This window comes from Salvelinus alpinus, chromosome 8, assembly GCF_045679555.1.
Source record: "Salvelinus alpinus chromosome 8, SLU_Salpinus.1, whole genome shotgun sequence".
In the NCBI taxonomy this organism is placed as follows: domain Eukaryota; kingdom Metazoa; phylum Chordata; class Actinopteri; order Salmoniformes; family Salmonidae; genus Salvelinus; species Salvelinus alpinus.
In genome coordinates this window covers 59,046,934-59,073,634 of record NC_092093.1, presented here as the reverse complement: position 1 = coordinate 59,073,634, position 26,701 = coordinate 59,046,934, and the positions used below count along the sequence as shown (strand labels likewise).

At 49.4% G+C, this 26,701-nt stretch overlaps 1 protein-coding gene across 8 annotated transcripts in view; it reads right to left on the bottom strand.

Annotated features, from left to right (window-relative positions):
- The window catches only part of LOC139583365 (receptor-type tyrosine-protein phosphatase mu-like), a 309,931-nt gene that overhangs the window by 94,986 nt on the left and 188,244 nt on the right, over nucleotides 1–26,701 (bottom strand). For all 8 annotated transcript variants that reach the window (XM_071414354.1, XM_071414355.1, XM_071414358.1 and 5 more), the window contains exon 12: nucleotides 5,809–6,085. In XM_071414354.1, the coding sequence (XP_071270455.1) occupies nucleotides 5,809–6,085 (277 nt within the window). The remainder of the gene's footprint in view (nucleotides 1–5,808; nucleotides 6,086–26,701) is intronic.

The following is a 26,701-nucleotide window of genomic DNA, read 5'->3' as shown; positions in this document are numbered from 1 at the left end:
AGCGCGCGAGAGAGAGAGCGAGCGCGCGAGAGAGAGCGAGAGAAAGAGCGAGAGCGAGAGAGCGAGAGCGAGAGAGCGAGAGCGAGAGAGAGCGGGCGCGAGAGAGAGAGCGGGCGCGAGAGAGAGAGCGGGCGCGAGAGAGAGAGCGGGCGCGAGAGAGAGAGCGGGCGCGAGAGAGAGAGCGGGCGCGAGAGAGAGAGCGGGCGCGAGAGAGAGAGCGGGCGCGAGAGAGAGAGCGGGCGCGAGAGAGAGAGCGGGCGCGAGAGAGAGAGCGGGCGCGAGAGAGAGAGAGAGCGAGAGAGAGCGGGCGAGAGAGAGCAGGCGAGAGAGAGCAGGCGCGAGAGACAGACAGACAGACAGACACTGTAAGAGAGAGAGAGAGACACAGACACACACAGAGAGACAGAGATGCAAGAGACAGAGACGCAGAGAGACACAGAGACGCAGAGAGAGACAGAGACGCAGAGAGACACAGAGACGCATAGAGAGAGACAGAGATGCAAGAGAGACACAGAGACGCAGAGAGACGCAGAGAGAGACAGAGACGCAGAGAGACACAGAGACGCAGAGAGAGACAGAGACACAGAGATGCAGAGAGACACAGAGACGCAGAGAGACACAGAGAGACACAGAGACGCAGAGAGAGACAGAGACGCAGAGAGACACAGAGACGCAGAGAGAGACAGAGACGCAGAGAGACACAGAGACGCAGAGAGACAGAGACGCAGAGAGACACAGAGACGCAGAGAGACACAGAGACGCAGAGAGACACAGAGACGCAGAGAGAGACAGAGACGCAGAGAGAGACAGAGACGCAGAGAGAGACAGAGACGCAGAGAGAGACAGAGACGCAGAGAGACACAGAGACGCAGAGAGACACAGAGACGCAGAGAGAGACGCAGACACACAGAAAGAGAGAGACACAGAAAGAGAGAGACACACAGAAAGAGAGAGACACACAGAAAGAGAGAGACAGAGAGAGAGACAGCGAGACACTGTAAGAGATAGAGAGACACTGAGCGAGAGAGAGACACAGACAGAGAGAGACAGAGAGAGAGAGAGAGACACAGACAGAGACGCAGAGAGACACAGAGACGCAGACAGAGACACAGAAAGAGAGAGAGACACAGAGTGAGAGACAGAAAGAGAGAGAGAGACACAGAGTGAGAGACAGAAAGAGAGAGAGAGACACACACACACACAGAGACACACACAGAGAGACACACACAGAGACACACAGACAGAGACACACAGACAGAGACACACACACAGAGACACACACACAGAGACACACACAGAGAGACACACACAGAGAGACACACACACACAGAGACACACACACACACAGAGAGACACACACACACAGAGAGACACCCACACACAGAGAGACACACACACAGACACACACACAGACACACACACACACACAGAGACACACACAGAGACACACACACAGAGACACACACACAGAGACACACACACAGAGACACACACACAGACACACACACAGACACACACACAGAGACACACACAGAGACACACACAGAGACACACACAGAGACACACACAGAGACACACACAGAGACACACACAGAGACACACACAGACAGAGACACACACAGACAGAGACACACACACAGAGACACACACACAGAGACACACACAGACAGAGACACACACAGAGACACACACAGAGAGACCGACAGAGAGACCGACAGAGAAGAAAAGGAAAAGGCCACTCAGAAGGAAGTGTGGAGTGAAATGTGATCTGCACAGCCATCCTTTCTTCTCACAGACAAACTGAAAAAAAGAGTGAAAAAGTTTTCCACAACAAGGAGGGGAAAAGCAGGAGGCAGAAATGGCTTTGCCTTCGCTCGTCTTACAAACGTGGAACAAACAAACACGGTGCAAAGCAACGGTACATGAATATTCAGGGGAATGGAGAAAGTGACTTGGGGCTTATGCTTAAATCCCCCTGTGCTTTATGACAGCAAAATGCACTTGTGTGGCTTGGTGCATTATTGAGGAGACGCCAGATTAAACTGTGGGGTGTGCTGAATATTTAAAACAACTCGGGGGGGTGCTGTGAGTCTGTGGGACTCAGGTGGGGAGAGGAGAAGAGACTGGTTTCTACTAAGACAGCTTGATGACAATGGAGCCAGATATTTACAATATGGCACGTTGCCAGTACTTAACGAGATACTGGCATGTCGCTGGAATAGCTACCAGTAATTTAGTTGGAATCATTTGGATCACTTAGAATCTAGGATTAGAATTATTGTCTTAAACTAAACATGTGAACACCTATATTTCCACTTAGGTCTAACTGCTGGGGTTAGTATTGAATGTTTTCGCTCTGCCTCAGAGTATGGGGGCCTTTCTTTGAGGCACCCTGCTCTGAACTGAGGGTAGAGGACTGAGGGGAATGAGAAATATTGTTTTCAGTCTCTCCCCCTTTCTCCCCTCTTCTTCTCAGAAGAGAAATCCTTAGTACAGGGCACACAGATCTTCTTTGTGGGAAAACTGTCTCGAAATACACTACAACACAGCTGTACCACTAGGCTCTGCCCTACTGTCCCCACAGCACCCTATTAGTAGTAGGAGGGGAGGAAAACAACCTGCTCCTCTCTTCTCCCAGACCTCCATTAGAGGGGCAACACTAGAAGGAGAGACCAGAGAACTGAGACGAGCCTAATCTCAACCCCCTCTCCACCTCCCTCGACTCTAGCCCCCCCTGGCTAGTCTCTCTCCAATGAATTATCTAATGAATGGCCTGAGCTTGAGAGAAGAAGAGAGGAGGAGAGCAGAGGACAGCGGAGGAGGGGAGGACAGCAGAGGAGGGGAGGACAGCAGAGAAGGACAGCAGGGGAGGGGAGGACAGCAGAGGAGGGGAGGACAGCAGAGGAGGGGAGGACAGCAGAGGAGGGGAGGACAGCAGAGGAGGGGAGGACAGCAGAGGAGGGGAGGACAGCAGAGGAGGGGAGGACAGCAGGCGGAGGAGGGGAGTACAGCAGAGGAGGGGAGGACAGCAGAGAAGGACAGCAGGGGAGGGGAGGACAGCAGAGGAGGGGAGGACAGCAGAGGAGGGGAGGACAGCAGAGGAGGGGAGGACAGCAGAGGAGGGGAGGACAGCAGAGAAGGGGAGGACAGCAGAGGAGGGGAGGACAGCAGAGGAGGGGAGGACAGCAGGCGGAGGAGGGGAGTACAGCAGAGGAGGGGAGGACAGCAGAGAAGGACAGCAGAGGGGAGGACAGCAGAGAAGGACAGCAGAGGAGGGGAGGACAGCAAAGGAGGGGAGGACAGCAGAGGAGGGGAGGACAGCAGGGGAGGGGAGGACAGCAGGGGAGGGGAGGACAGCAGAGGAAGGGAGGACAGCAGAGGAGGGGAGGACAGCAGAGGAGGGGAGGACAGCAGAGGAGGGGAGGACAGCAGAGGAGGGGAGGACAGCAGAGGAGGGGAGGACAGCAGAGGGGGGGAGGAGAGGAAGGGAGGACAGCGGAGGAGAGAAGGACAGCAGAGGGGGGGAGGAGAGGAGGGGAGGACAGCAGAGGAGGGGAGGAGAGGAAGGGAGGACAGCAGAGGAGGGGAGGACAGCAGGGGAGGGGAGGACAGCAGGGGAGGGGAGGACAGCAGAGGAGGGGAGGACAGCAGAGGAGGGGAGGACAGCAGAGGAAGGGAGGACAGCAGAGGAGGGGAGGACAGCGGAGGAGAGAAGGACAGCAGAGGAGGTGAGGACAGCGGAGGAGGGGAGGACAGCGGAGGAAGGGAGGACAGCAGAGGAGGGGAGGAGAGGAAGGGAGGACAGCAGAGGAGGGGAGGACAGTAGAGGATAGAAGGACAGCAGAGGAGGGGAGGACAACAGAGGAGGGGAGGACAGCAGAGGAGGGGAGGACAGCAGAGGAGGGGAGGACAGCAGAGGAGGGGAGGACAGCAGAGGAGGGGAGGACAGCAGAGGAGGGGAGGAGAGGAAGGGAGGACAGCAGAGGAGGGGAGGACAGTAGAGGATAGAAGGACAGCAGAGGAGAGAAGGACAGCAGAGGAGAGAAGGACAGCAGAGGAGGGGAGGACAGCAGAGAAGGACAGCAGAGGAGGGGAGGACAGCAGAGGAGGGGAGGACAGCAGAGGAGGGGAGGACAGCAGAGGAGGGGAGGACAGCAGAGGAGGGGAGAACAGCGGAGGAGAGAAGGACAGCAGAGGAGAGGAGGACAGCAGAGGAGAGGAGGACAGCAGAGGAGGGGAGGACAGCGGAGGAGGGGAGGACAGCAGAGGAGGGGAGGACAGCAGAGGGGAGAACAGCGGAGGAGAGAAGGACAGCAGAGGAGGGGAGAACAGCGGAGGAGAGAAGGACAGCAGAGGAGGGGAGAACAGCGGAGGAGAGAAGGACAGCAGAGGAGGGGAGGACAGCGGAGGAGGGGAGGACAGCAGAGGAGGGGAGGACAGCAGAGGAGGGGAGAACAGCGGAGGAGAGAAGGACAGCAGAGGAGGGGAGGACAGCAGAAGAGAGGAGGACAGCAGAAGAGAGGAGGACAGCAGAAGAGAGGAGGAAGGCTGAGGAGGAAGGCTGAGGAGAGGAGGAAGGCTGAGGAGGAAGGCTGAGGAGAGGAGGAAGGCTGAGGAGAGGAGGAAGGCTGAGGAGAGGAGGAAGGCTGAGGAGAGGAGGAAGGCTGAGGAGGAAGGCTGAGGAGAGGAGGAAGGCTGAGGAGAGGAGGAAGGCTGAGGAGAGGAGGAAGGCTGAGGAGAGGAGGAAGGCTGAGGAGAGGAGGAAGGCTGAGGAGAGGAGGAAGGCTGAGGAGAGGAGGAGAGAAGGACAGCAGAAGAGAGGAGGAAGGCTGAGGAGAGGAGGAAGGCTGAGGAGAGGAGGAAGGCTGAGGAGAGGAGGAGAGAAGGACAGCAGAAGAGAGGAGGAAGGCTGAGGAGAGGAGGAAGGCTGAGGAGAGGAGGAAGGCTGAGGAGAGGAGGATGGGCTTTTCATTAGGGCTAATTTATTTGCATTTAGAAAAGGGGGAGGTGTTTAAAAAAACATCAATTAAGCCAAAGTGTTAATAATGCATTTGTGAATGGGTGAACTTTTATACAATCCGAGCAGCAGGACATTGATAAAAATTGTGTTTTGCCTCTTGGTGTGCTGGCCTGTACTCCCACTGACAGTACATTAGAGTGGTTAGGAGAAGAGGGTTAATGGGGTTGTAATACTGGGTTATTGACCATTAGGACGCTGGAATGGTTGTCAAATAGGCCCTGAAGGAGAGTCTTGTTGTGGCTGTTCATTTATCACAATTTTCTGCATCTAGTTTGCCTTGCTCTCCGTTCCCTGTGAACAGGGAAGTGATTCAACTCAGTGATGAGATAGACTCTAGCTGACTGTTGAGATTGAGGCTGTACTGTCTGTTTTCACTGCAGAAGTCTTGGGTGTCAGAGTTGGTAGGAGACAGGAAATGAGAGGTAAGGTGGGTTGGACTGTAGCATGGTAACACTGGCAGTCAGGGTTGGGCCAATAGGAAGACGACATAGAAATAACCCACTCACAAATACCAATCCATAATGCCACATCAACAGGAATGTCCTTTTAAATAAGGGGCCATTTCCTGTAAACAATGAATCATTTGGAGTAAGTGGTGCATTATAGGATATTAACAATATGAGGAAATGACTTCAAAATGGGCTTTTGTAAAGACATAGAAAACATGACACAGTAAAAAGTCTCCAATCAGTTTCACATTCAATCTCCTATATTGGGTGTGAACGAGTCATGACTGACATGAAGTCCCGGCGGCCAATCCCCACCCCAACATCCCCCTGCTCACTCACCCCATTGGCCGTGCTGACGGCCTGGTAGTAGACGCTGTAGCTCTTGTGTGGGAGAAGGGGGGCGTTCCAGTAGCCGTTGTAGGTGCGGTTGTCTCCGATGCAGAAGGGTACGGGGGTCTTGATGTCGCCCATGGGCAGCTCAGCTGTGAAGTAGTACTGGGAGTTGAGCACGGTGGTGTTCTGGAAGTGGATGGGCACCGGGTAGCAGCGCAGGATCTCTACCGCCCTCCGCGCCCGCCGGGGGCGCTCTTCCTCCACCACCACCACCTGGTACTTACTGCAGGGAGACAGGAGAGGAAGACCTAGTAATCGTTCAATCAAATTTATTTCTGCAATATTTCGGCTGCATCTTCCTCTGCTTGCTGGAAAGAAGCATGAGTCAGTGAATCATAATAGGACTTGAAATGTGTAACAGGAGTCTAATGGGGCGGCAGGTAGCCTAGTGGTTAGAGCGTTGGGCCAGTAACCGAAAGGTTGCTGGATCGAATCCCCAAGCTGTCGTTCTGCCCCTGAGTAAGGCAGTTAACCCACTGTTCCCCGGGCGCCGAAGACGTGGATGTTAATTAAGGCAGCCCGCCGCACCGCTCTGATTCAGAGAGAGATGTTAACATTTGTTCATCCACTATGTGTACCAAGGAGAACTGTGCAAAGAGTTCTTTTGATCGTTCAACAACTTATCAATTAAAATGTGAAAGAATCAAAGATATCACAGCATATTACATGTTCCTAGGGTTGCATTTTAACCCATCATTGTAAATGAATGAGCTAGACGGAGAAACATAGGAAATAGTAATTGCCAATGACCGATACACATTTTCACTAATTCTTCAGAAAGCATATCTGATGCGTTACAGTTTGTGTATCTTGACAGAATACACTTGTCAAGCTACCAGCGATTTCAAGTCATGCAGTCTACCCTTTATTTTAAAAGCATACAATCCTCAGCTTGTGTGCATCAGTACCGCTTGCCGTGCGGTAGCAGATTGAACAGTCTATGACTTGGGTGGCTAGAGTCTGACAATTTTTAGGGCCTTTGACACCGCCTGGTATAGAGGTCCTGAATGGCAGGAAGCTTGGCCCCGGTGATGTACTGGGCCGTACACACTACCCTCTGTCGCACTTTCCGGTCGGATGCCAAGAAGATGTCATATCAAGCGGTGATGCAACCAGTCAAAATGCTCTCGATGGTGCAGCTGTAGAACTTTGAGGATCTGAGGATACTGTACTGAACATAAGCAGAACTCCTACTTCACTAAAGCGGTGAGCAGTGAATGAATTACCCGTATAAATAAGCATGTAGACTTGCTAATCTGAGAGCAATTGGATGAGAGAGACTATCACACTGGACGTTGGCTGAGGTGGTGACAATTTAGTATTGACCCGGGTGTCTAGTCAACCCTTTCCTCGCTCTCTGACTGAAACAGACAGCTTTAATAAAGTCATGAAAGCCTGCAGCCTCGTAGCCCGCCGCCACGAGAAGTAGAGCGCCATCTCATTTACAGACGTCATAGCGATAGCTGTCAGGTGGGTAATATCTCATCTATGTGGAGGGATTTAAAATGGCAGGAAATAAAATAGGGGGAACTGTAGAAGCATTCCCGACTCTCTCTGTGTCGCTCTCTGCCAGGATATTAGGCGCTAGAAATCCTGACGCCGGCTGGGGATTAGAGCACCGCTCTAAGTGTGCCGCAAATAATAATGACATGAAAAAGGTTCCTACTATCGTGATAGCCCCCTATTCCATGTCAGGCTTGGGAGTTAAGTGTATTATAAGAAGAGAGATCAACAACCAACCCTGAACCAGGCTTCCTGGGTAGAAAGCCTTGGGAAGCGGCAGAGGCAATAGGCAATATTAATAGGAACTGGATAGGGATTGGGTGGGGGATTAAGTGGGCCCTAGTCCAAAGCCATAGCCTTTTTCCAATGCTATAGATGGGAATATTGGCAGGCAGGGTGGCATGGCAGGAGGGAGGGAGAGAGAGAACAGAGAGAGACCGAGAGAGAGAGAGAACAGAGAGAGACCGAGAGAGAGAGAGAACAGAGAGAGATCGAGAGACAGAGACAGAGAACAGAGAGAGACCGAGAGACAGAGACAGAGAGACAGAGAGAGAGAGAGAACAGAGAGAGAGAGAGAGAGAGAGAACAGAGAGAGACAGAGAGAGACAGAGAGAGAGAGAACAGAGAGAGAGAAACAGAGAGAGACAGAGACAGACAGAGAGAGACAGAGAGACAGAGAGAGAGAGAGAACAGAGAGAGAGAGAGAACAGAGAGAGAGAGAGAGAGAACAGAGAGAGAGAGAGACAGAGAGAACAGAGAGAGAGAGAGACAGAGAGAGAGAGAGAGACAGAGAGAGAGAGAGAACAGAGAGAGAGAGAGAACAGAGAGAGAGAAAGAGAACAGAGAGAGACAGAGAGAGACAGAGAGAAACAGAGAGAGACAGAGAGAGACAGAGAGAGACAGAGAGAGAGAGAGAGACAGAGAGAAACAGACAGAGACAGAGACAGACAGAGAGAGACAGAGACAGACCGATATGGGAGTTTGCATTGAGGCAAATTAATTTTGAAGACTACTATTGAACATTATTAAAGACAGGTATGAATATCAAAGATGAGAATGAATATTGCTGCTTGATAACAGTCCTCTCAGTGACACTCCCACATTAGAACGACATTATAATTGCTGTAATTAGCTCAAAATGATCCTTTATTCAATTGAGATTGTTATGTATAAATGAACCCAAGAAGGTTAATGTGACAACTGCTAATTTAATCACAAAATCTTAAGGCTAATCAGGATATCTGAAACTATCAGCCACAAACTATCATTAAAACCAAATCAACAATCTTAACTCATCTAATTTTGCATAATCAACCATGTGGTTTATAATATTACATAATGAACCCGGGTTTTACTTGGTTGCTCTAGTCTAGTGTACAGGAGAGCATCTGCTGTATTTTTCATATCTCCTCTGAACACTTTTGTCACTTTAAGGCCTTTCTACAACTGAATCCTACATTTAAGGCCGTTTGTTGTGAGTGTTAAGGTGTTCTTCAGTTCAGCGTCTAGCCGAAGTCGGACGAGGTGTTCTTCAGTTCAGCGTCTAGCCGAAGTCGGACGAGGTGTTCTTCAGTTCAGCGTCTAGCCGAAGTCGGACGAGGTGTTCTTCAGTTCAGCGTCTAGCCGAAGTCGGACGAGGTGTTCTTCAGTTCAGCGTCTAGCCGAAGTCGGACGAGGTGTTCTTCAGTTCAGCGTCTAGCCGAAGTCGGACGAGGTGTTCTTCAGTTCAGCGTCTAGCCGAAGTCGGACGAGGTGTTCTTCAGTTCAGCGTCTAGCCGAAGTCGGACGAGGTGTTCTTCAGTTCAGCGTCTAGCCGAAGTCGGACGAGGTGTTCTTCAGTTCAGCGTCTAGCCGAAGTCGGACGAGGTGTTCTTCAGTTCAGCGTCTAGCCGAAGTCGGACGAGGTGTTCTTCAGTTCAGCGTCTAGCCGAAGTCGGACGAGGTGTTCTTCAGTTCAGCGTCTAGACGAAGTCGGACGAGGTGTTCTTCAGTTCAGCGTCTAGCCGAAGTCGGACGAGGTGTTCTTCAGTTCAGCGTCTAGCCGAAGTCGGACGAGGTGTTCTTCAGTTCAGCGTCTAGACGAAGTCGGACGAGGTGTTCTTCAGTTCAGCGTCTAGACGAAGTCGGACGAGGTGTTCTTCAGTTCAGCGTCTAGACGAAGTCGGACGAGGTGTTCTTCAGTTCAGCGTCTAGCCGAAGTCGGACGAGGTGTTCTTCAGTTCAGCGTCTAGCCGAAGTCGGACGAGGTGTTCTTCAGTTCAGCGTCTAGACGAAGTCGGACGAGGTGTTCTTCAGTTCAGCGTCTAGACGAAGTCGGACGAGGTGTTCTTCAGTTCAGCGTCTAGACGAAGTCGGACGAGGTGTTCTTCAGTTCAGCGTCTAGACGAAGTCGGACGAGGTGTTCTTCAGTTCAGCGTCTAGACGAAGTCGGACGAGTGAGCTCACATACTTCCTTAAAAGGCATTTGCTTGAAAAACGAAAAAAAGCGGCAATAGTACAGTGTGTCCATGTTAGACGCCGTAGCCAGTACACACTTCCTCCAAATAGTCAGAATTAATCCAAGACAACTCAATCTGTCATTGATTTTGCCGTTTTTGCCAATGAGATCTTAGTCACGCAATTTTACATCTAAACAAGGTGTTTTGTGCAGTATCATTAAATGAAAAAAATTGCATGAAAACGAGTCGTCTCTCGTTGAATGACAACAAAGACTTTACTGAAGAATCCCCCCTACGAAGGGGCGTAGACTGGCTTTCCCCAATAAAAAAATATTGTGTCCCAGAACAACCCAAAAATGCCTTAACGAAGTCCAAAATGAACAAAAACATCAAAATGTAATCATAATACATGCACAAACTCTTCTAAAGTGTTTAGACAGGGAAGCATTCGTACGCCTTTACTAATGCACAGCCAAGTGGAACTCAAGGGTAGTGAGGTGCAAAGACAACGTAAGACAAATTCAACTGACCTACAACCTTTCCAAGAAGTAAACCATCTGCTTTCACCTCAGCAGAATCTCCATGAGAGATACATTTTCAAACAGGAACCAAGAAAGCTCCCGACTCCTGACTCCTCTTCATAATCAAAATTCAAGACCGCCCACACCAGTGTAAAACCCAGAAACAATATGTTTGACTTAGAAATGATACAGTTTGTCAGCCCTATTCGATATTTGCCAATTCAATTTCCCCCCAGCTCCACACATCCATTGGAGATTAGATCTGTCATAAACTGCTGGGAAATATCGGGTCCCTGTGAACACGCAAGTCTCTCGGTGCTCTTTCAGCTATTTAACTCATTACAGACAAGAAGAACTTCCCCAGCATAAATAACTTCCCTTCTACCCTTCACTGGTAGATAGTAATCACTAACTTCCCCTCTACCTTTCACTGGTAGATAGTAATCACTAACTTCCCCTCTACCCTTTCACTGGTAGATAGTAATCACTAACTTCCCCTCTACCTTTCACTGGTAGATAGTAATCACTAACTTCCCCTCTACCTTTCACTGGTAGATAGTAATCACTAACTTCCCCTCTACCCTTTCACTGGTAGATAGTAATCACTAACTTCCCCTCTACCCTTTCACTGGTAGATAGTAATCACTAACTTCCCCTCTACCCTTTCACTGGTAGATAGTAATCACTAACTTCCCCTCTACCCTTTCACTGGTAGATAGTAATCACTAACTTCCCCTCTACCCTTTCACTGGTAGATAGTAATCACTAACTTCCCCTCTACCTTTCACTGGTAGATAGTAATCACTAACTTCCCCTCTACCCTTTCACTGGTAGATAGTAATCACTAACTTCCCCTCTACCTTTCACTGGTAGATAGTAATCACTAACTTCCCCTCTACCTTTCACTGGTAGATAGTAATCACTAACTTCCCCTCTACCTTTCACTGGTAGATAGTAATCACTAACTTCCCCTCTACCCTTTCACTGGTAGATAGTAATCACTAACTTCCCCTCTACCCTTTCACTGGTAGATAGTAATCACTAACTTCCCCTCTACCCTTTCACTGGTAGATAGTAATCACTAACTTCCCCTCTACCCTTTCACTGGTAGATAGTAATCACTAACTTCCCCTCTACCCTTTCACTGGTAGATAGTAATCACTAACTTCCCCTCTACCTTTCACTGGTAGATAGTAATCACTAACTTCCCCTCTACCCTTTCACTGGTAGATAGTAATCACTAACTTCCCCTCTACCTTTCACTGGAAGATAGTAATCACTAACTTCCCCTCTACCCTTTCACTGGTAGATAGTAATCACTAACTTCCCCTCTACCTTTCACTGGTAGATAGTAATCACTAACTTCCCCTCTACCTTTCACTGGTAGATAGTAATCACTAACTTCCCCTCTACCCTTTCACTGGTAGATAATAATCACTAACTTCCCCTCTACCCCCCTCCGTGAAGCCTCACCGTGTGGCGCCATTTAGCAATAAAATCTGGTGTAAAACAAATTAGGATGGCGAAGAGGCCGGCGAGAAATATGAGGACTAATTACGAACCCATGTGGCATGGAACAAAGGGCAGGGCATAGAGAGAGAGACAGAGAGACACAGAGAGAGAGAGAGAGAGAGCGAGACACAGAGACAGAGAGAGAGACAGAGAGAGAGACACACAGAGTGAGAGACACAGAGAGAGAGACACAGAGAGAGAGACAGAGAGAGAGACAGAGAGAGAGACAGAGAGAGAGACAGAGAGAGTAGAGGAGGAGCATGCCGTTGAGGAGGAGAGGAGCTGGGTGGGAGAGTGGGAGATGAGGAGGAGGAGGAGAGGAGGTGGGTGGGAGAGTGGGAGATGAGGAGGAGGAGGAGAGGAGCTGGGTGGGAGAGTGGGAGATGAGGAGGAGGAGGAGAGGAGCTGGGTGGGAGAGTGGGAGATGAGGAGGAGGAGGAGAGGAGCTGGGTGGGAGAGTGGGAGATGAGGAGGAGGAGGAGAGGAGCTGGGTGGGAGAGTGGGAGATGAGGAGGAGGAGGAGAGGAGCTGGGTGGGAGAGTGGGAGAGGAGGAGGAGAGCAGCTGGTTGGGAGAGTGGGAGATGAGGAGGAGAGCAGCTGGTTGGGAGAGTGGGAGATGAGGAGGAGAGCAGCTGGTTGGGAGAGTGGGAGAGGAGGAGGAGAGGAGCTGGTTGGGAGATGAGGAGGAGGAGGAGAGGAGCTGGTTGGGAGAGGAGGAGGAGAGCAGCTGGTTGGGAGAGTGGGAGAGGAGGAGGAGAGGAGCTGGTTGGGAGAGGAGGAGAGGAGGAGGAGAGCAGCTGGTTGGGAGATGAGGAGGAGGAGGAGAGGAGCTGGTTGGTAGAGTGGGAGATGAGGAGGAGAGGAGCTGGTTGGGAGAGGAGGAGGAGAGGGGCTGGTTGGGAGAGGGGGAGGAGAGGAGCTGGTTGGGAGAGGAGGAGAGGAGAGGAGCTGGTTGGGAGAGGAGGAGAGGAGAGGTGCTGGTTGGGAGATGAGGAGGAGAGGAGCTGGTTGGGAGAGTGGGAGAGGAGGGGAGGAGTTGGGTGGGAGAGTGGGAGAGGAGGAGGAGGAGGAGCTGGGTGGGAGAGTGGGAGAGGAGGAGGAGGAGGAGGAGCTGGGTGGGAGAGTGGGAGAGGAGGAGGAGAGCAGCTGGTTGGGAGAGTGGGAGAGGAGCTGGTTGGGAGAGTGGGAGATGAGGAGGAGAAGAGCTGGTTGGGAGAGGAGGGGGAGAGGAGCTGGTTGGGAGAGGAGGAGGAGAGGAGCTGGTTGGGAGAGTGGGAGAGGAGGGGGAGGAGTTGGGTGGGAGAGTGGGAGAGGAGGAGGAGCTGGGTGGGAGAGTGAGAGATGAGGAGGAGGAGGAGGAGGAGGAGGAGGAGGAGGAGGAGGAGGAGGAGGAGGAGGAGGAGGAGGGGAACTGGGTGGGAGAGTTGGAGATGAGGAGGAGGGGGAGGAGGAGGAGGAGGGGAACTGGGTTGGAGAGTTGGAGATGAGGAGGAGGAGGAGGAGGAGGAGGAGGAGGAGGAGGAGGAGGAGGAGGAGGAGGGGAACTGGGTGGGAGAGTTGGAGATGAGGAGGAGGGGGAAGGAAAAGGTGAGGAGAACATTTAGTCTCAGATTTAGGGCCTTCTTAAAGGCCAGCCATTACTTTAAGAGGCTGTCATTGCTGTGATTTATCCCTCCCTCCCTCCCTCCCTCCCTCCCTCCCTCCCTCCCTCCCTCCCTCCCTCCCTCCCTCCCTCCCTCCCTCCCTCCCTATCCCAGGTGACTGTGCCTCTGGGACAGATGCCTCCCATTGTTCTTACCTATTAGAGGTGTAACCAACAGATTTCCCTGTGAAGATACAGTACATTCTAGCCTGGCTAAACCAGATTGAACGCTATGCAGTGTGTGTACAGTAGCATTCAGTCTTGTTCAACCAGGCTAACAGTATAGGAATAATTAATCCCTCCAGGAGAAAATACAGGCTAAGAAATAGTAGGTGAAACCTAATTTGTATTCTAATGCCAATGAGGGAAATACTTTCTATAGCACTGAACGGAACAAGGGGAATAAACCAATAAACAGTGTTTGCAGTAAGAGCCTATTTATGATAATGCTATGATAGAGCACTATTCTGTTTACCACCAGACAACAGGTCAAAAGTTGATATTTTCTCTGCAAATTACCGGGATGAAAAATGCATTTGCTTTCTGGGCACAGCCAGTGTAGAGAGAAAAGCAGATGCTCGGGGGCTGGAACCGGAGAAGAACGATGCATCTTCAATAAATAATAGACAACTCAGCACAAATGGCTGCTCCAAGGCTACCTGCAACGTCTAGATATCAATTTGAGAAAAACAATACAACTTAATTAAATATTTTTCTCTCCTGGTGTGCCCTGGGTACTGGTAAATGTCCAGATAAATGGTAGAAAATCTAGAAAAATGTGCATCACTCCAGCACAAAATGGCTGCAACTCCTCTATTTCTCCAGTCTTTATTGGATAACCATCAGGTTTATCATAGTGAAAAATACATATTGAAGTGCTGCATATTTAAAATGAGGCATTGGTAGGTTATGAGTATAATCATTTTTCCTTCAGGCGAGATGGAAAATGCTGATGGCAAAACTGTGTCTCCATGATCTCACTGCGGGTTTCATATTGGTTTTTGCCTCCGTCTCCTCTGGCCTTAGCTTTACAGCGAGCTACTAAACTACAGAGACACCAACTGAAAACTAAAAAGACAGCCTACTTTGGAGTTAGGAAAGATCCCATAGTAGTTATAGTCCTTTTTAGCATTCAATTAACTCTCCGACATTCAATACACAACAATCAATGAGGATACTTAAAGAAGGAGAAGTGGCGTTAACTGTCCACTCGGTAGCTACCCAGGGAAAAGAGCAAAACCTTTGAGAGGAATTCAAATTAGTTTGGGCTGGGGAACGGTCTTTAGTGGCTAATTAGCCTTCACTTGTCCAGGAGTGTCAGGGAGGTTTGGGGGAGAGGTCAGGAGGATTGTCGCCTCCCGAAGGTGATGTAACTCACCCCCAGACAGGGTGTGCCTTCCCTCCTCCTCCTCCACATGGCCTGGAGACACAGTCAACAACCTCTCATCCATTCCACTCAGGACAGAGAAAACCAAGAACTAACACGTGGAGAACAACTACATAGTCAGGAGCCGTTTCGGAACCAATCGCAAAGGTGAGACAGCTAAGAGACTGAACATTCTCAGAGTCATTATAAATTCAGGGAGAGACATGTGACCGTGTACTTAGAGAGACTGGTAAGCTATGAGCGAGCGAGCATGAGAGAGAGCGAGCAAGAGAGAGAGCGAGCATGAGAGAGAGCAAGCATGAGAGAGAGCAAGCAAGAGAGAGAGCGAGCATGAGAGAGAGCGAGCATGGGAGAGAGCGAGCATGGGAGAGAGCGAGTGAGAGAGAGCGAGTGAGAGAGAGCGAGTGAGAGAGAGCGAGTGAGAGAGAGCGAGTGAGAGAGAGCGAGTGAGAGAGAGCGAGTGAGAGAGAGAGCGAGTGAGAGAGAGCGAGAGCGAGCATGAGAGAGAGCGAGCATGAGAGAGAGCGAGCATGAGAGAGAGCGAGCATGAGAGAGAAAAAGGCATTAGAGACAAAAAATCTAAACTCGATCTTGTTTCAGTCGGGCAACCTCAGCTGACACCAATTAGGGGTCCTTGTGCTGCAAGCTCCGTTTCAGAGTGGCGCCCCAACGTGATGCTAGACCAATTACACACAACCTCCTCGTTGGCATGGACTCAATAGTGACCCGGGACCTATCTAGATGTATTTTTAATGTGGAAAGAGAAGGGGAGGGGAAAACTATGATGAGGGAAGGAAAGGTGAGAAGAAGAGAGGGACTAGTGTGGTGTGGTCTTTTTCTCAGCATCAGCAGCACTCCCCCTGTAGCCTCCAGCTATCGCCCCGCTCCCTTATTTATCCACCTATTTCCAAGATAGCGTAGCAGTCCAGACGTGGTTTGTCGTCCTCTCGTGTACTTTTTTGTATTTTTAGTCTTTTTTGTATATATTTCAATTTATTTTCAATCTCTTTTCCATTTTTAAATTAAATATACCTTCCGGTAGCCCGTCTCACCCAATGTGACACGGATCCGCTATTTTTAGACCTTATAGCCAAGAATCTCCATCAGAAGCTAACCAGCTAATTAGCTACTAGCTATTTAGTCATTGTTAGCTACTGCTAGCGGCCTTTACCTTCTGCACATACACCAGCCTGCCAGTATTGAACTGTTTTCTCCACTACAACACCGGATTCCTGCCGTAAACCCTGGACCACTACTCCTGATCATCACAGCTAGCTAGCTGCCATCAAGTGACCCAGTACCGAAGCTAGCCCTGAGCCAGGCGCAACTCTCTGTGATCACTTGGCTACACAGCCGATGCCTCCCGGACTCTACCCCAACACGGCTAGAATCCACTACTCCACCGGATCCTTGCCGTAAGCTCTGGACCTTTGCATCGGATCATCGCTGCTACCGAATGGCTAACGCCACTTCTTCGAAGCTAGCACCAGTTAGCCACGAGCCAGGCACATCTCCCGGCTAGCAAATGAAATTACTACAACTACAATACCTCTTTCGCCACCTGGCCGGACACTTTGGCGACACGCGCCCCGCCGTACCACCACAACTGGTCCGCCGACGTAACGCCATCCGCTGTACCCTCAACCGGCCTTTGCCGGACTTCGGAGCAGACGCTTCTACTTACCCCGGCCTGCTAACTTTAAACGCCGTGTCTCCCGCGTGCTAGCGTAGTAACGACTACCCAGCGGCTTCCCTGTTCCATCTATTGCTGTTCACTGGACCCTATGATCACTTGGCTACATAGCTGATGCCTGCTGGACTGTTCAATAATCATGGAACTCCATTTTGTTAATTTTTTGTTTATCTGTTAATCGACGTCTATGCCCATTCATCGCCATTTTAACTGTTGTTGTCTTAGCTGATTAGCTGTTGTTGTCTTACCCGATTAGCTGTTGTCTTACCCATTATTGTCTTAGCTAGCTCTCCCAATCAACACCTGTGATTGCTTTGTGCCTCGCTTTATGTCTCTCGCAAATGTCAATATGCCTTGTACACTGTTGTTTAGGATAGTTATCATTGTTTTAGTTTACCGCGGTGCCCCTAGTCCCACTCAACATGCCTCAGATACCTCCTTTGTCCCACCTCCCACACATGCGGTGACCTCACCCAGCATAACTATCATGTCCAGAGATGCAACCTCTCATCATTCGGTGCCTGGGCTTACCTCCACTGTACCCGCACCCCACGATACCCGTCTGTACATTATGCCCTGAAGCTATTCTACCATACCAAAAATCTGTTCCTTTTATTCTGTCCCCAACGCACTAGACAACCAGTTTTGATAGCCTTTAGCCGTACCATCATCCTACTCCTCCGCTGTTCCTCGGGTGATGTGGAGGTTAACCAAGGCCCTGCGTGTCCCCAGGCACTCTCATTTGTTGACTTTTTTTGTTTTACTCACTGTTTTAGCACACTCCACCAACCCTGATGTCCTTGCCGTGTCTGAATCCTGGCTTAGGAAGGCCACCAAAAATTCTGAGATTTCCATACCCAACAAGAACATTTTCTGTCAAGATAGAACTTCCAAAGGGGATGAGTTGCAATCTACTCCAGAGATAGCTTGCAAAGCTCTGTCATACTATCCAGGTCTATGCCCAAACAGTTCGAGCTTCTAATTAAAAAAATTAATCTCTCCAGAAATAAGTTTCTCACTGTTGCCGCTTGTTATAGACCCCCCTCAGCTCCCAGCTGTGCCCTGGACACCATATGTGAATTGATTGCCCCCCATTTATCTACAGAGTTCGTTCTGTTAGGTGACCTAAACTGGGATATGCTTCACCCCCCGGCAGTCCTACAATCTAAGATAGATGCACTCAATCTCACACAAATTATCAAGGAACCTACCAGGTACAACCCTAAATCCGTAAACATGGCACTCATAGATATCATCCTGACCAACATGTCCTCCAAATACACCTCTGTTTTCAATCAGGATCTCAGCGATCACTGCCTCATTGCCTGCATCCGCTATGGTTCCGCGGTCAAACAACCACCCCTCATCACTGTCAAACGCTCCCTAAAACACTTCTGCGAGCAGGCCTTTCTAATCGACCTGGCCCGGGTATCCTGGAAGGATATTGACCTCATCCCGTCAGTCGAGGATGCCTGGTCGTTCTTTAAAAGTGCTTTCCTCACCATCTTAAATAAGCATGCCCCTTTCAAAAAATGTAGAACTAAGAACAGACAGCCCTTGGTTCACTCCAGACTTGACTGCCCTCGACTAGCACAAAAATATCCTGTGGTGGACTGCACTAGCATCGAATAGTCCCAGCGATATGCAACTTTTCAGGGAAGTCAGGAACCAATACACGCAGTCAGTCAGGAAAGCAAAGGCTAACTTTTTCAAACAGAAATTTGCATCCAGTAGCTCTAACTCCAAAAAGTTTTGGGACACTAAAGTCCATGGAGAATAAGAGGACCTCCTCCCAGCTGCCCACTGCACTGAGGCTAGGTAACACGGTCACCACCGATAAATCCACGATAATCTAGAATTTCAATAAGCATTTCTCTACGGCTGGCCATGCTTTCCTCCAGGCTACCCCAACCCTGGCCAACAGCTCCGCACCCCCCGCAGCTACTTGCCCAAGCCTCCCCAGCTTCTCCTTCACCTAAATCCAGATAGCATATGTTCTGAAAGAGCTGCAAAACCTGGACCCGTACAAATCAGCTGGGCTAGACAATCTGGACCCTCTCTTCCTAAAATTAACCTCCAAAATTGTTGCAACCCCTATTACCAGTCTGTTCAACCTCTCTGTCGTATCGTCCGAGATCCCTAAAGATTGGAAAGGTGACGCGGTCATCCCCCTCTTCAAAGGGGGTGACACTCTAGACCCAAACTGTTATAGACCTATATCCATCCTACCCTGCCTTTCTAATGTCTTCGAAAGCCAAGATAATAAACAGATCACTGATCATTTCGAATCCCACTGTACCTTCTCCGCTGTGCAATCCGGTTTCCGAGCTGGTCACGGGTGCACCTCAGCCACGCTCAAGGTACTAAACGATATCATAACTGCCATCGATAAAATTAAACATCTCAAATCCAAAATTAAATCTAGATTTTTTTCTTCCTATTTCGCAACAAAGCCTCCTTCACTCACGCTGCCAAACATACCCTCGTAAAACTGACTATCCTACCAATCCTTGACTTCGGCAATGTCATTTACAAAATAGCTTCCAACACTCTACTCAGCAAACTGGATGCAGTCCATCACAGTGCCATCCGTTTTGTCACCAAAGCCCCATATACCACCCACCACTGCGACCTGTATGCTCTAGTCGGCTGGCCTTCGCTACATGTTCGTTGCCAGACCCACTGGCTCCAGGTCATCTATAAGTCTATGCTAGGTAAAGCTCCACCTTATCTCAGCTCACTGGTCACGATAACAATACCCACCCGTAGCACTCGCTCCAGCATGTATATCTCACTGGTCATCCCCAAAGCCAACACCTTATTTGGCCGCCTTTCCTTCCAGTTCTCTGCTGCCAATGACTGGAACGAATTGCAAAAAAATCGCTGAAGCTGGAAACTTATATTTCTCTCACTGACTTTAAACGTCAGCTATCTGAGCAGCTAACCGATCCCTGCAGCTGTAAATAGCTCACTCAATCTACCTACCTCATCTCCATTTTGTTTTTATTTACTTTTCTGCTCTTTTGCACACCAGTATTTCTACTTGCACATCATCTGCTCATCTATTACTCCAGTGTTAATTTGCTAAATTGGAATTACTTCGCTACTATGGCCTATTTATTGCCTTACCTCCTCATGCCATTTGCATACACTATATATAGACTTTCTTTTATTTCTATTGTGTTATTGACTGTACGCTTGTTTATTCCATGTTTAACTGTGTTGTTGCTTGTGTCGCACTGCTTTGCTTTATCTTGGCAAGGTCAAGTTGTGAATGAGAACTTGTTCTCAACTAGCTTACCTGGTTAAATGAAGGTGAAATAAAAAAAATAAAAACATCCCCTCTGCCATAAAGTAGGATTAGGACTACACAAATGAGGCCAAGCGGCACAGATTCAATTTCACTTAAATTTCAGGGTATCTTGTTGAGGAGGCTCATCACCGCGTTTCCTGTCCGTGTACACTGGAAAAACGACAAGCGCAGGAAACTTTGTCACAACACCGCACCACACAAAACGCTTCCTCTGTGAATTCATTTAAAAAGGGGTTACTCGCCTAAGAGGGGAGAAGCAGTAATGTGATACCTCCCCTGGGGGACGGATAGAGCTGAAGGAGAAGCAGTAATGTGATACCTCCCCTGGGGGACGGATAGAGCTGAAGGAGAGGCAGTAATGTGATACCTCCCCTGGGGGACGGATAGAGCTGAAGGAGAAGCAGTAATGTGATACCTCCGCTGGGGGGTGGATAGAGCTGAAGGAGAAGCAGTAATGTGATACCTCCGCTGGGGGGTGGATAGAGCTGAAGGAGAAGCAGTAATGTGATACCTCCCCTGGGGGACGGATAGAGCTGAAGGAGAAGCAGTAATGTGATACCTCCCCTGGGGGGTGGATAGAGCTGAAGGAGAAGCAGTAATGTGATACCTCCCCTGGGGGACGGATAGAGCTGAAGGAGAAGCAGTAATGTGATACCTCCCCTGGGGGACGGATAGAGCTGAAGGAGAAGCAGTAATGTGATACCTCCCCTGGGGGGTGGATAGAGCTGAAGGAGAAGCAGTAATGTGATACCTCCGCTGGGGGGTGGATAGAGCTGAAGGAGAAGCAGTAATGTGATACCTCCCCTGGGGGTCGGGTAGAGCTGAAGGAGAAGCAGTAATGTGATACCTCCGCTGGGGGGTGGATAGAGCTGAAGGAGAAGCAGTAATGTGATACCTCCCCTGGGGGACGGATAGAGCTGAAGGAGAAGCAGTAATGTGATACCTCCCCTGGGGGACGGATAGAGCTGAAGGAGAAGCAGTAATGTGATACCTCCGCTGGGGGGTGGATAGAGCTGAAGGAGAAGCAGTAATGTGATACCTCCCCTGGGGGGTGGATAGAGCTGAAGGAGTAGCAGTAATGTGATACCTCCCCTGGGGGGTGGATAGAGCTGAAGGAGAAGCAGTAATGTGATACCTCCGCTGGGGGGTGGATAGAGCTGAAGGAGAAGCAGTAATGTGATACCTCCGCTGGGGGACGGATAGAGCAGAAGGAGAAGCAGTAATGTGATACCTCCGCTGGGGGGTGGATAGAGCTGAACATTCCAGGAGAGAAACAAGGGATCTGGGCCAGAAATAGAGGAGAGATGCTCTCACTCAGTCACTCAGTCATCTTTTTTCTGGAGTGTTGATGGCTCTGTCCTCAGTGAAACAGTTGACAGAAAGAAAGTGCTTTGACTCTGGGGTAACGCTGGGTTTAGGAGGCCACAGGGCATCTTTCTCTACAGCACTGGGTAAATGCTTTCCTTGGCACAGGAGGTGAGGAGGAGGAATGAGGAGCGTGTGATTGTGTGTGTAGGGTGGTGTGTTCTCGCCCTGGTGCAGCAGATTTGACACATTAGCGCGGGTGCTAACGTGACTGACAGTAATCCATTTAAAGAAGCAGCTTGCCCCTGGTTAGGCTGCTATTGTAGCGCCACGCGTATGTAACGCTGCCAGACAGACCGCCCTTCAAACACCAGCCTGTCAATGATGCAGTCCCTCACAAGGCTTTATGCACCAAATGCGACATGACGCGTGTGTTTTTCAGGACAAAGCCTGGCAAATATAGCCCAGCCTTCTTTAATTTGGTTTTTAAGTTAAGCAGAGGTTGTGTTTTTGTATGCATCCCGACGCATTGTCATTCAAGTGTTTTTACCAAACGTATCCAATCAGTTGGACGGGTTGCATTCTTTGTGAAATGTATCAAGGCAAAACATCTGGTATTTCACACTCAAATCTGGCTGGCTAAATCCCATCGCCGGGGAGGACATAATGGCGAGCAACCAGTCGTGTTCTTCCACAGTATATTGTGTAATGAACCACATCAATTCCAACGCTACCGCCTCACATCATGTTAAAGCAAAGTACTAAAAATAGATGTATCATACCTCCAAAGAAGAACGGTGGCATATGATGACGCATTCAGAATGGATCTGAAGCTCATTAATTGATTGATGCATTCAGAATGGATCTGAAGCTCATTAATTGATTGATGCATTCAGAATGGATCTGAAGCTCATTAATTGATTGACGTATTCAGAATGGATCTGAAGCTCATTAATTGATTGACGCATTCAGAATGGATCTGAAGCTCATTAATTGATTGACGCATTCAGAATGGATCTGAAGCTCATTAATTGATTGATGCATTCAGAATGGATCTGAAGCTCATTAATTGATTGATGCATTCAGAATGGATCTGAAGCTCATTAATTGATTGACGTATTCAGAATGGATCTGAAGCTCATTAATTGATTGACGCATTCAGAATGGATCTGAAGCTCATTAATTGATTGACGCATTCAGAATGGATCTGAAGCTCATTAATTGATTGATGCATTCAGAATGGATCTGAAGCTCATTAATTGATTGATGCATTCAGAATGGATCTGAAGCTCATTAATTGATTGACGTATTCAGAATGGATCTGAAGCTCATTAATTGATTGACGTATTCAGAATGGATCTGAAGCTCATTAATTGATTGACGCATTCAGAATGGATCTGAAGCTCATTAATTGATTGACGCATTCAGAATGGATCTGAAGCTCATTAATTGATTGACGCATTCAGAATGGCTCTAAAGCTCATTAATTGAATGTGTTCTCTACAAGCTGTAGTAATCGGGGATCCTCTTCAGCCACTTATTGTGGAACACAATACTCTAGGTAAGACAGTCTGAACGTCTACAGTGACACGTGCTGTCTCCCTCTCTGTAATGGGACCTACAGTGTTGCATGCTGCTGTCATCCCGTCATATTTTGCTGAGAGGAAAAGAGGAGTCCTTCAAATGCTCTGCTTTTCATCCTCCTTTTGACTTTCATTCCTTAGTTTCTTTCCCACCCCCACATATTGACGTTTCTTCCCAACCCCATCCAATCCCTCAATATTGACGTTTCTTCCCACCCCCTCCATATTGACGTTTCTTCCCACCCTCTCCATATTGACGTTTCTTCCCACCCCCTCCATATTGACGTTTCTTCCCACCCCCTCCATATTGACGTTTCTTCCCACCCCCTCCATATTGACGTTTCTTCCCACCCCCTCCATATTGACGTTTCTTCCCCACCCCCTCCATATTGACGTTTCTTCCCCGCCCACCCCCCCCATATTGACGTTTCTTCCCCGCCCAACCCCTCCATATTGACGTTTCTTCCCACCCCCTCCATATTGACGTTTCTTCCCACCCTCTCCATATTGACGTTTCTTCCCACCCCCTCCATATTGACGTTTCTTCCCACCCCCTCCATATTGACGTTTCTTCCCACCCCCTCCATATTGACGTTTCTTCCCACCCCCTCCATATTGACGTTTCTTCCCCGCCCACCCCCTCCATATTGACGTTTCTTCCCCGCCCACCCCTTCCATATTGACGTTTCTTCCCACCCCCTCCATATTGACGTTTCTTCCCACCCCCTCCATATTGACGTTTCTTCCCACCCCCTCCATATTGACGTTTCTTCCCACCCCCTCCATATTGACGTTTCTTCCCACCCCCACCATATTGACGTTTCTTCCCCGCCCACCCCCTCCATATTGACGTTTCTTCCCCGCCCACCCCCTCCATATTGACGTTTCTTCCCACCCCCTCCATATTGACGTTTCTTCCCACCCCCTCCATATTGACGTTTCTTCCCACCCCCTCCATATTGACGTTTCTTCCCCGCCCACCCCCTCCATATTGACGTTTCTTCCCCGCCCACCCCCTCCATATTGACGTTTCTTCCCCGCCCACCCCTTCCATATTGACGTTTCTTCCCACCCCCTCCATATTGACGTTTCTTCCCACCCCCTCCATATTGACGTTTCTTCCCACCCCCTCCATATTGACGTTTCTTCCCACCCCCTCCATATTGACGTTTCTTCCCACCCCCACCATATTGACGTTTCTTCCCCGCCCACCCCCTCCATATTGACGTTTCTTCCCCGCCCACCCCCTCCATATTGACGTTTCTTCCCACCCCCTCCATATTGACGTTTCTTCCCACCCCCTCCATATTGACGTTTCTTCCCACCCCCTCCATATTGACGTTTCTTCCCACCCCCTCCATATTGACGTTTCTTCCCACCCCCTCCATATTGACGTTTCTTCCCACCCCCTCCATATTGACGTTTCTTCCCACCCCCTCCATATTGACGTTTCTTCCCACCCCCTCCATATTGACGTTTCTTCCCACCCCCTCCATATTGACGTTTCTTCCCACCCCCTCCATATTGACGTTTCTTCCCCGCCCACCCCCTCCATATTGACGTTTCTTCCCCGCCCACCCCCTCCATATTGACGTTTCTTCCCACCCCCTCCATATTGACTTTTCTTCCCACCCCCTCCATATTGACGTTTCTTCCCACCCCCTCCATATTGACGTTTCTTCCCACCCCCTCCATATTGACGTTTCTTCCCACCCCCTCCATATTGACGTTTCTTCCCACCCCCACCATATTGACGTTTCTTCCCACCCCCTCCATATTGACGTTTCTTCCCCGCCCACCCCCTCCATATTGACGTTTCTTCCCACCCCCTCCATATTGACGTTTCTTCCCACCCCCTCCATATTGACGTTTCTTCCCCGCCCACCCCCTCCATATTGACGTTTCTTCCCACCCCCTCCATATTGACTTTTCTTCCCACCCCCTCCATATTGACGTTTCTTCCCACCCCCTCCATATTGACGTTTCTTCCCACCCCCTCCATATTGACGTTTCTTCCCACCCCCTCCATATTGACGTTTCTTCCCACCCCCACCATATTGACGTTTCTTCCCACCCCCTCCATATTGACGTTTCTTCCCCGCCCACCCCCTCCATATTGACGTTTCTTCCCACCCCCTCCATATTGACGTTTCTTCCCCGCCCACCCCCTCCATATTGACGTTTCTTCCCACCCCCTCCATATTGACGTTTCTTCCCCGCCCACCCCCTCCATATTGACGTTTCTTCCCACCCCCTCCATATTGACGTTTCTTCCCACCCCCTCCATATTGACGTTTCTTCCCACCCCCTCCATATTGACGTTTCTTCCCACCCCCTCCATATTGACGTTTCTTCCCACCCCCTCCATATTGACGTTTCTTCCCACCCCCTCCATATTGACGTTTCTTCACACCCCCACCATATTGACTGTAGCCTGATAGAAGGAATATGGGGCTCGTGACTGAATGTGTTCATCACCTTTCTATTAGTCTCTTGTGACAGACTGCTACATACAAGTAACACAGCTGGTTAGAGTGCACACATGATGTAGTCCCTTCGACATGTCACGTGGTAGCAGAGAACACACAAGTACACTTTGAAGGAAACCCTCTGCATGTCAGGGAGAGTGCTGTTACCAATGCCTAGGATACTTAAGTACGATGGAGGACAGAAATGGGGAATATTAATAGTTATTATGGCAGTAGAACTAAATATCACTTTATTGACAGTTGATCATGGTCTTCAATATACAGTATCAGAATATCATAAGTGTCATCATGACAATTAATCCCCAATTAATCATATATCGCGCCAATGTACAGCCTTTGATTTTACTTCATTTCCTGGTGAGCCATTGTGCTGGGATTAGGAGTTATACAAACCAGAGGACATTTTAGTCCCAAATCCTCTCTTTCATCTGTTAGCGACTCCCTACCAGTCAACAACAAAAAATTGCCTAAATGCGCTAATTAGCGAATCCTGTGATGTCATTAAGAGGCGTTAACTGTAATTAAGATGACAATGACGAGCCAATGTGACAGAATGACAGTCGTCGGGGAGAAAAAAGGTGTACCTGCGTGGGATTGGATGAGTGCTGACAGTTTTGTATTTTTGGTGTTAATCTTACCATAGTGATATTTTTTTGGGGGGGGGTTATGTCACACCTGTCATAGGTGACACTATTGTCAAATTAAAGGATACTGCATTTAAGGATCATGTTTGACGGCGCGTGAATTCCAGTGTCCAACCTTTCGTGGATATCTTGCGGGCGTTTGGCCCCTGTGTGTGTGTGTGTGTATGTGTGCATGATTTTTTTTTAAACAGTGCATGCCTTGTGATAACCTGTGACCTTAATGCAGTACAAGGACTTCATGACTAAGAACAAAAAAAAACGAGCTCTGACAACACAGTCATGACCGAAGCAGGATATCATGTCTATGTTTGTGGGACAACTTCAGACCCAGCTGCCAGAATATCTGCAGTCTGCAGTGCACAGACATGCGCACGCACGTACATGCTCCTGCATGGACATTCTCTCTCTCTCTCTTACACACATTTAGTGCCAGACAATTTACAGCCGTAGGTTTCATGGAGATCTCGTTGGCAGCACTAGCGGTTGCAGCAAATGACAGAACGCTAACATAGCCGGGGTGTGGGAACCTGCCATCGCTGTTATTCATTTCTCTCTCTACAATCCGTTTCAAGGAGAGAGAAAAAAAAAAAGTCTTGAATCGCCATTTGTGCTCCCGGGCAAGCATATTGCATATTTCTCATTTGTCCTGTTTATTTACAGTGGTGTGCAAATCAAAGGAGAGACACCCTTGACGACAATCTGTGCTTCCAGATGTACCTGGCAATATAAAAGTGGAAGGAAGAGGGGTAGGGGGAGAGAGAGCGAGAGAGAGCGAGAGAGAGCGAGAGAGAGCGAGAGAGAGCGAGAG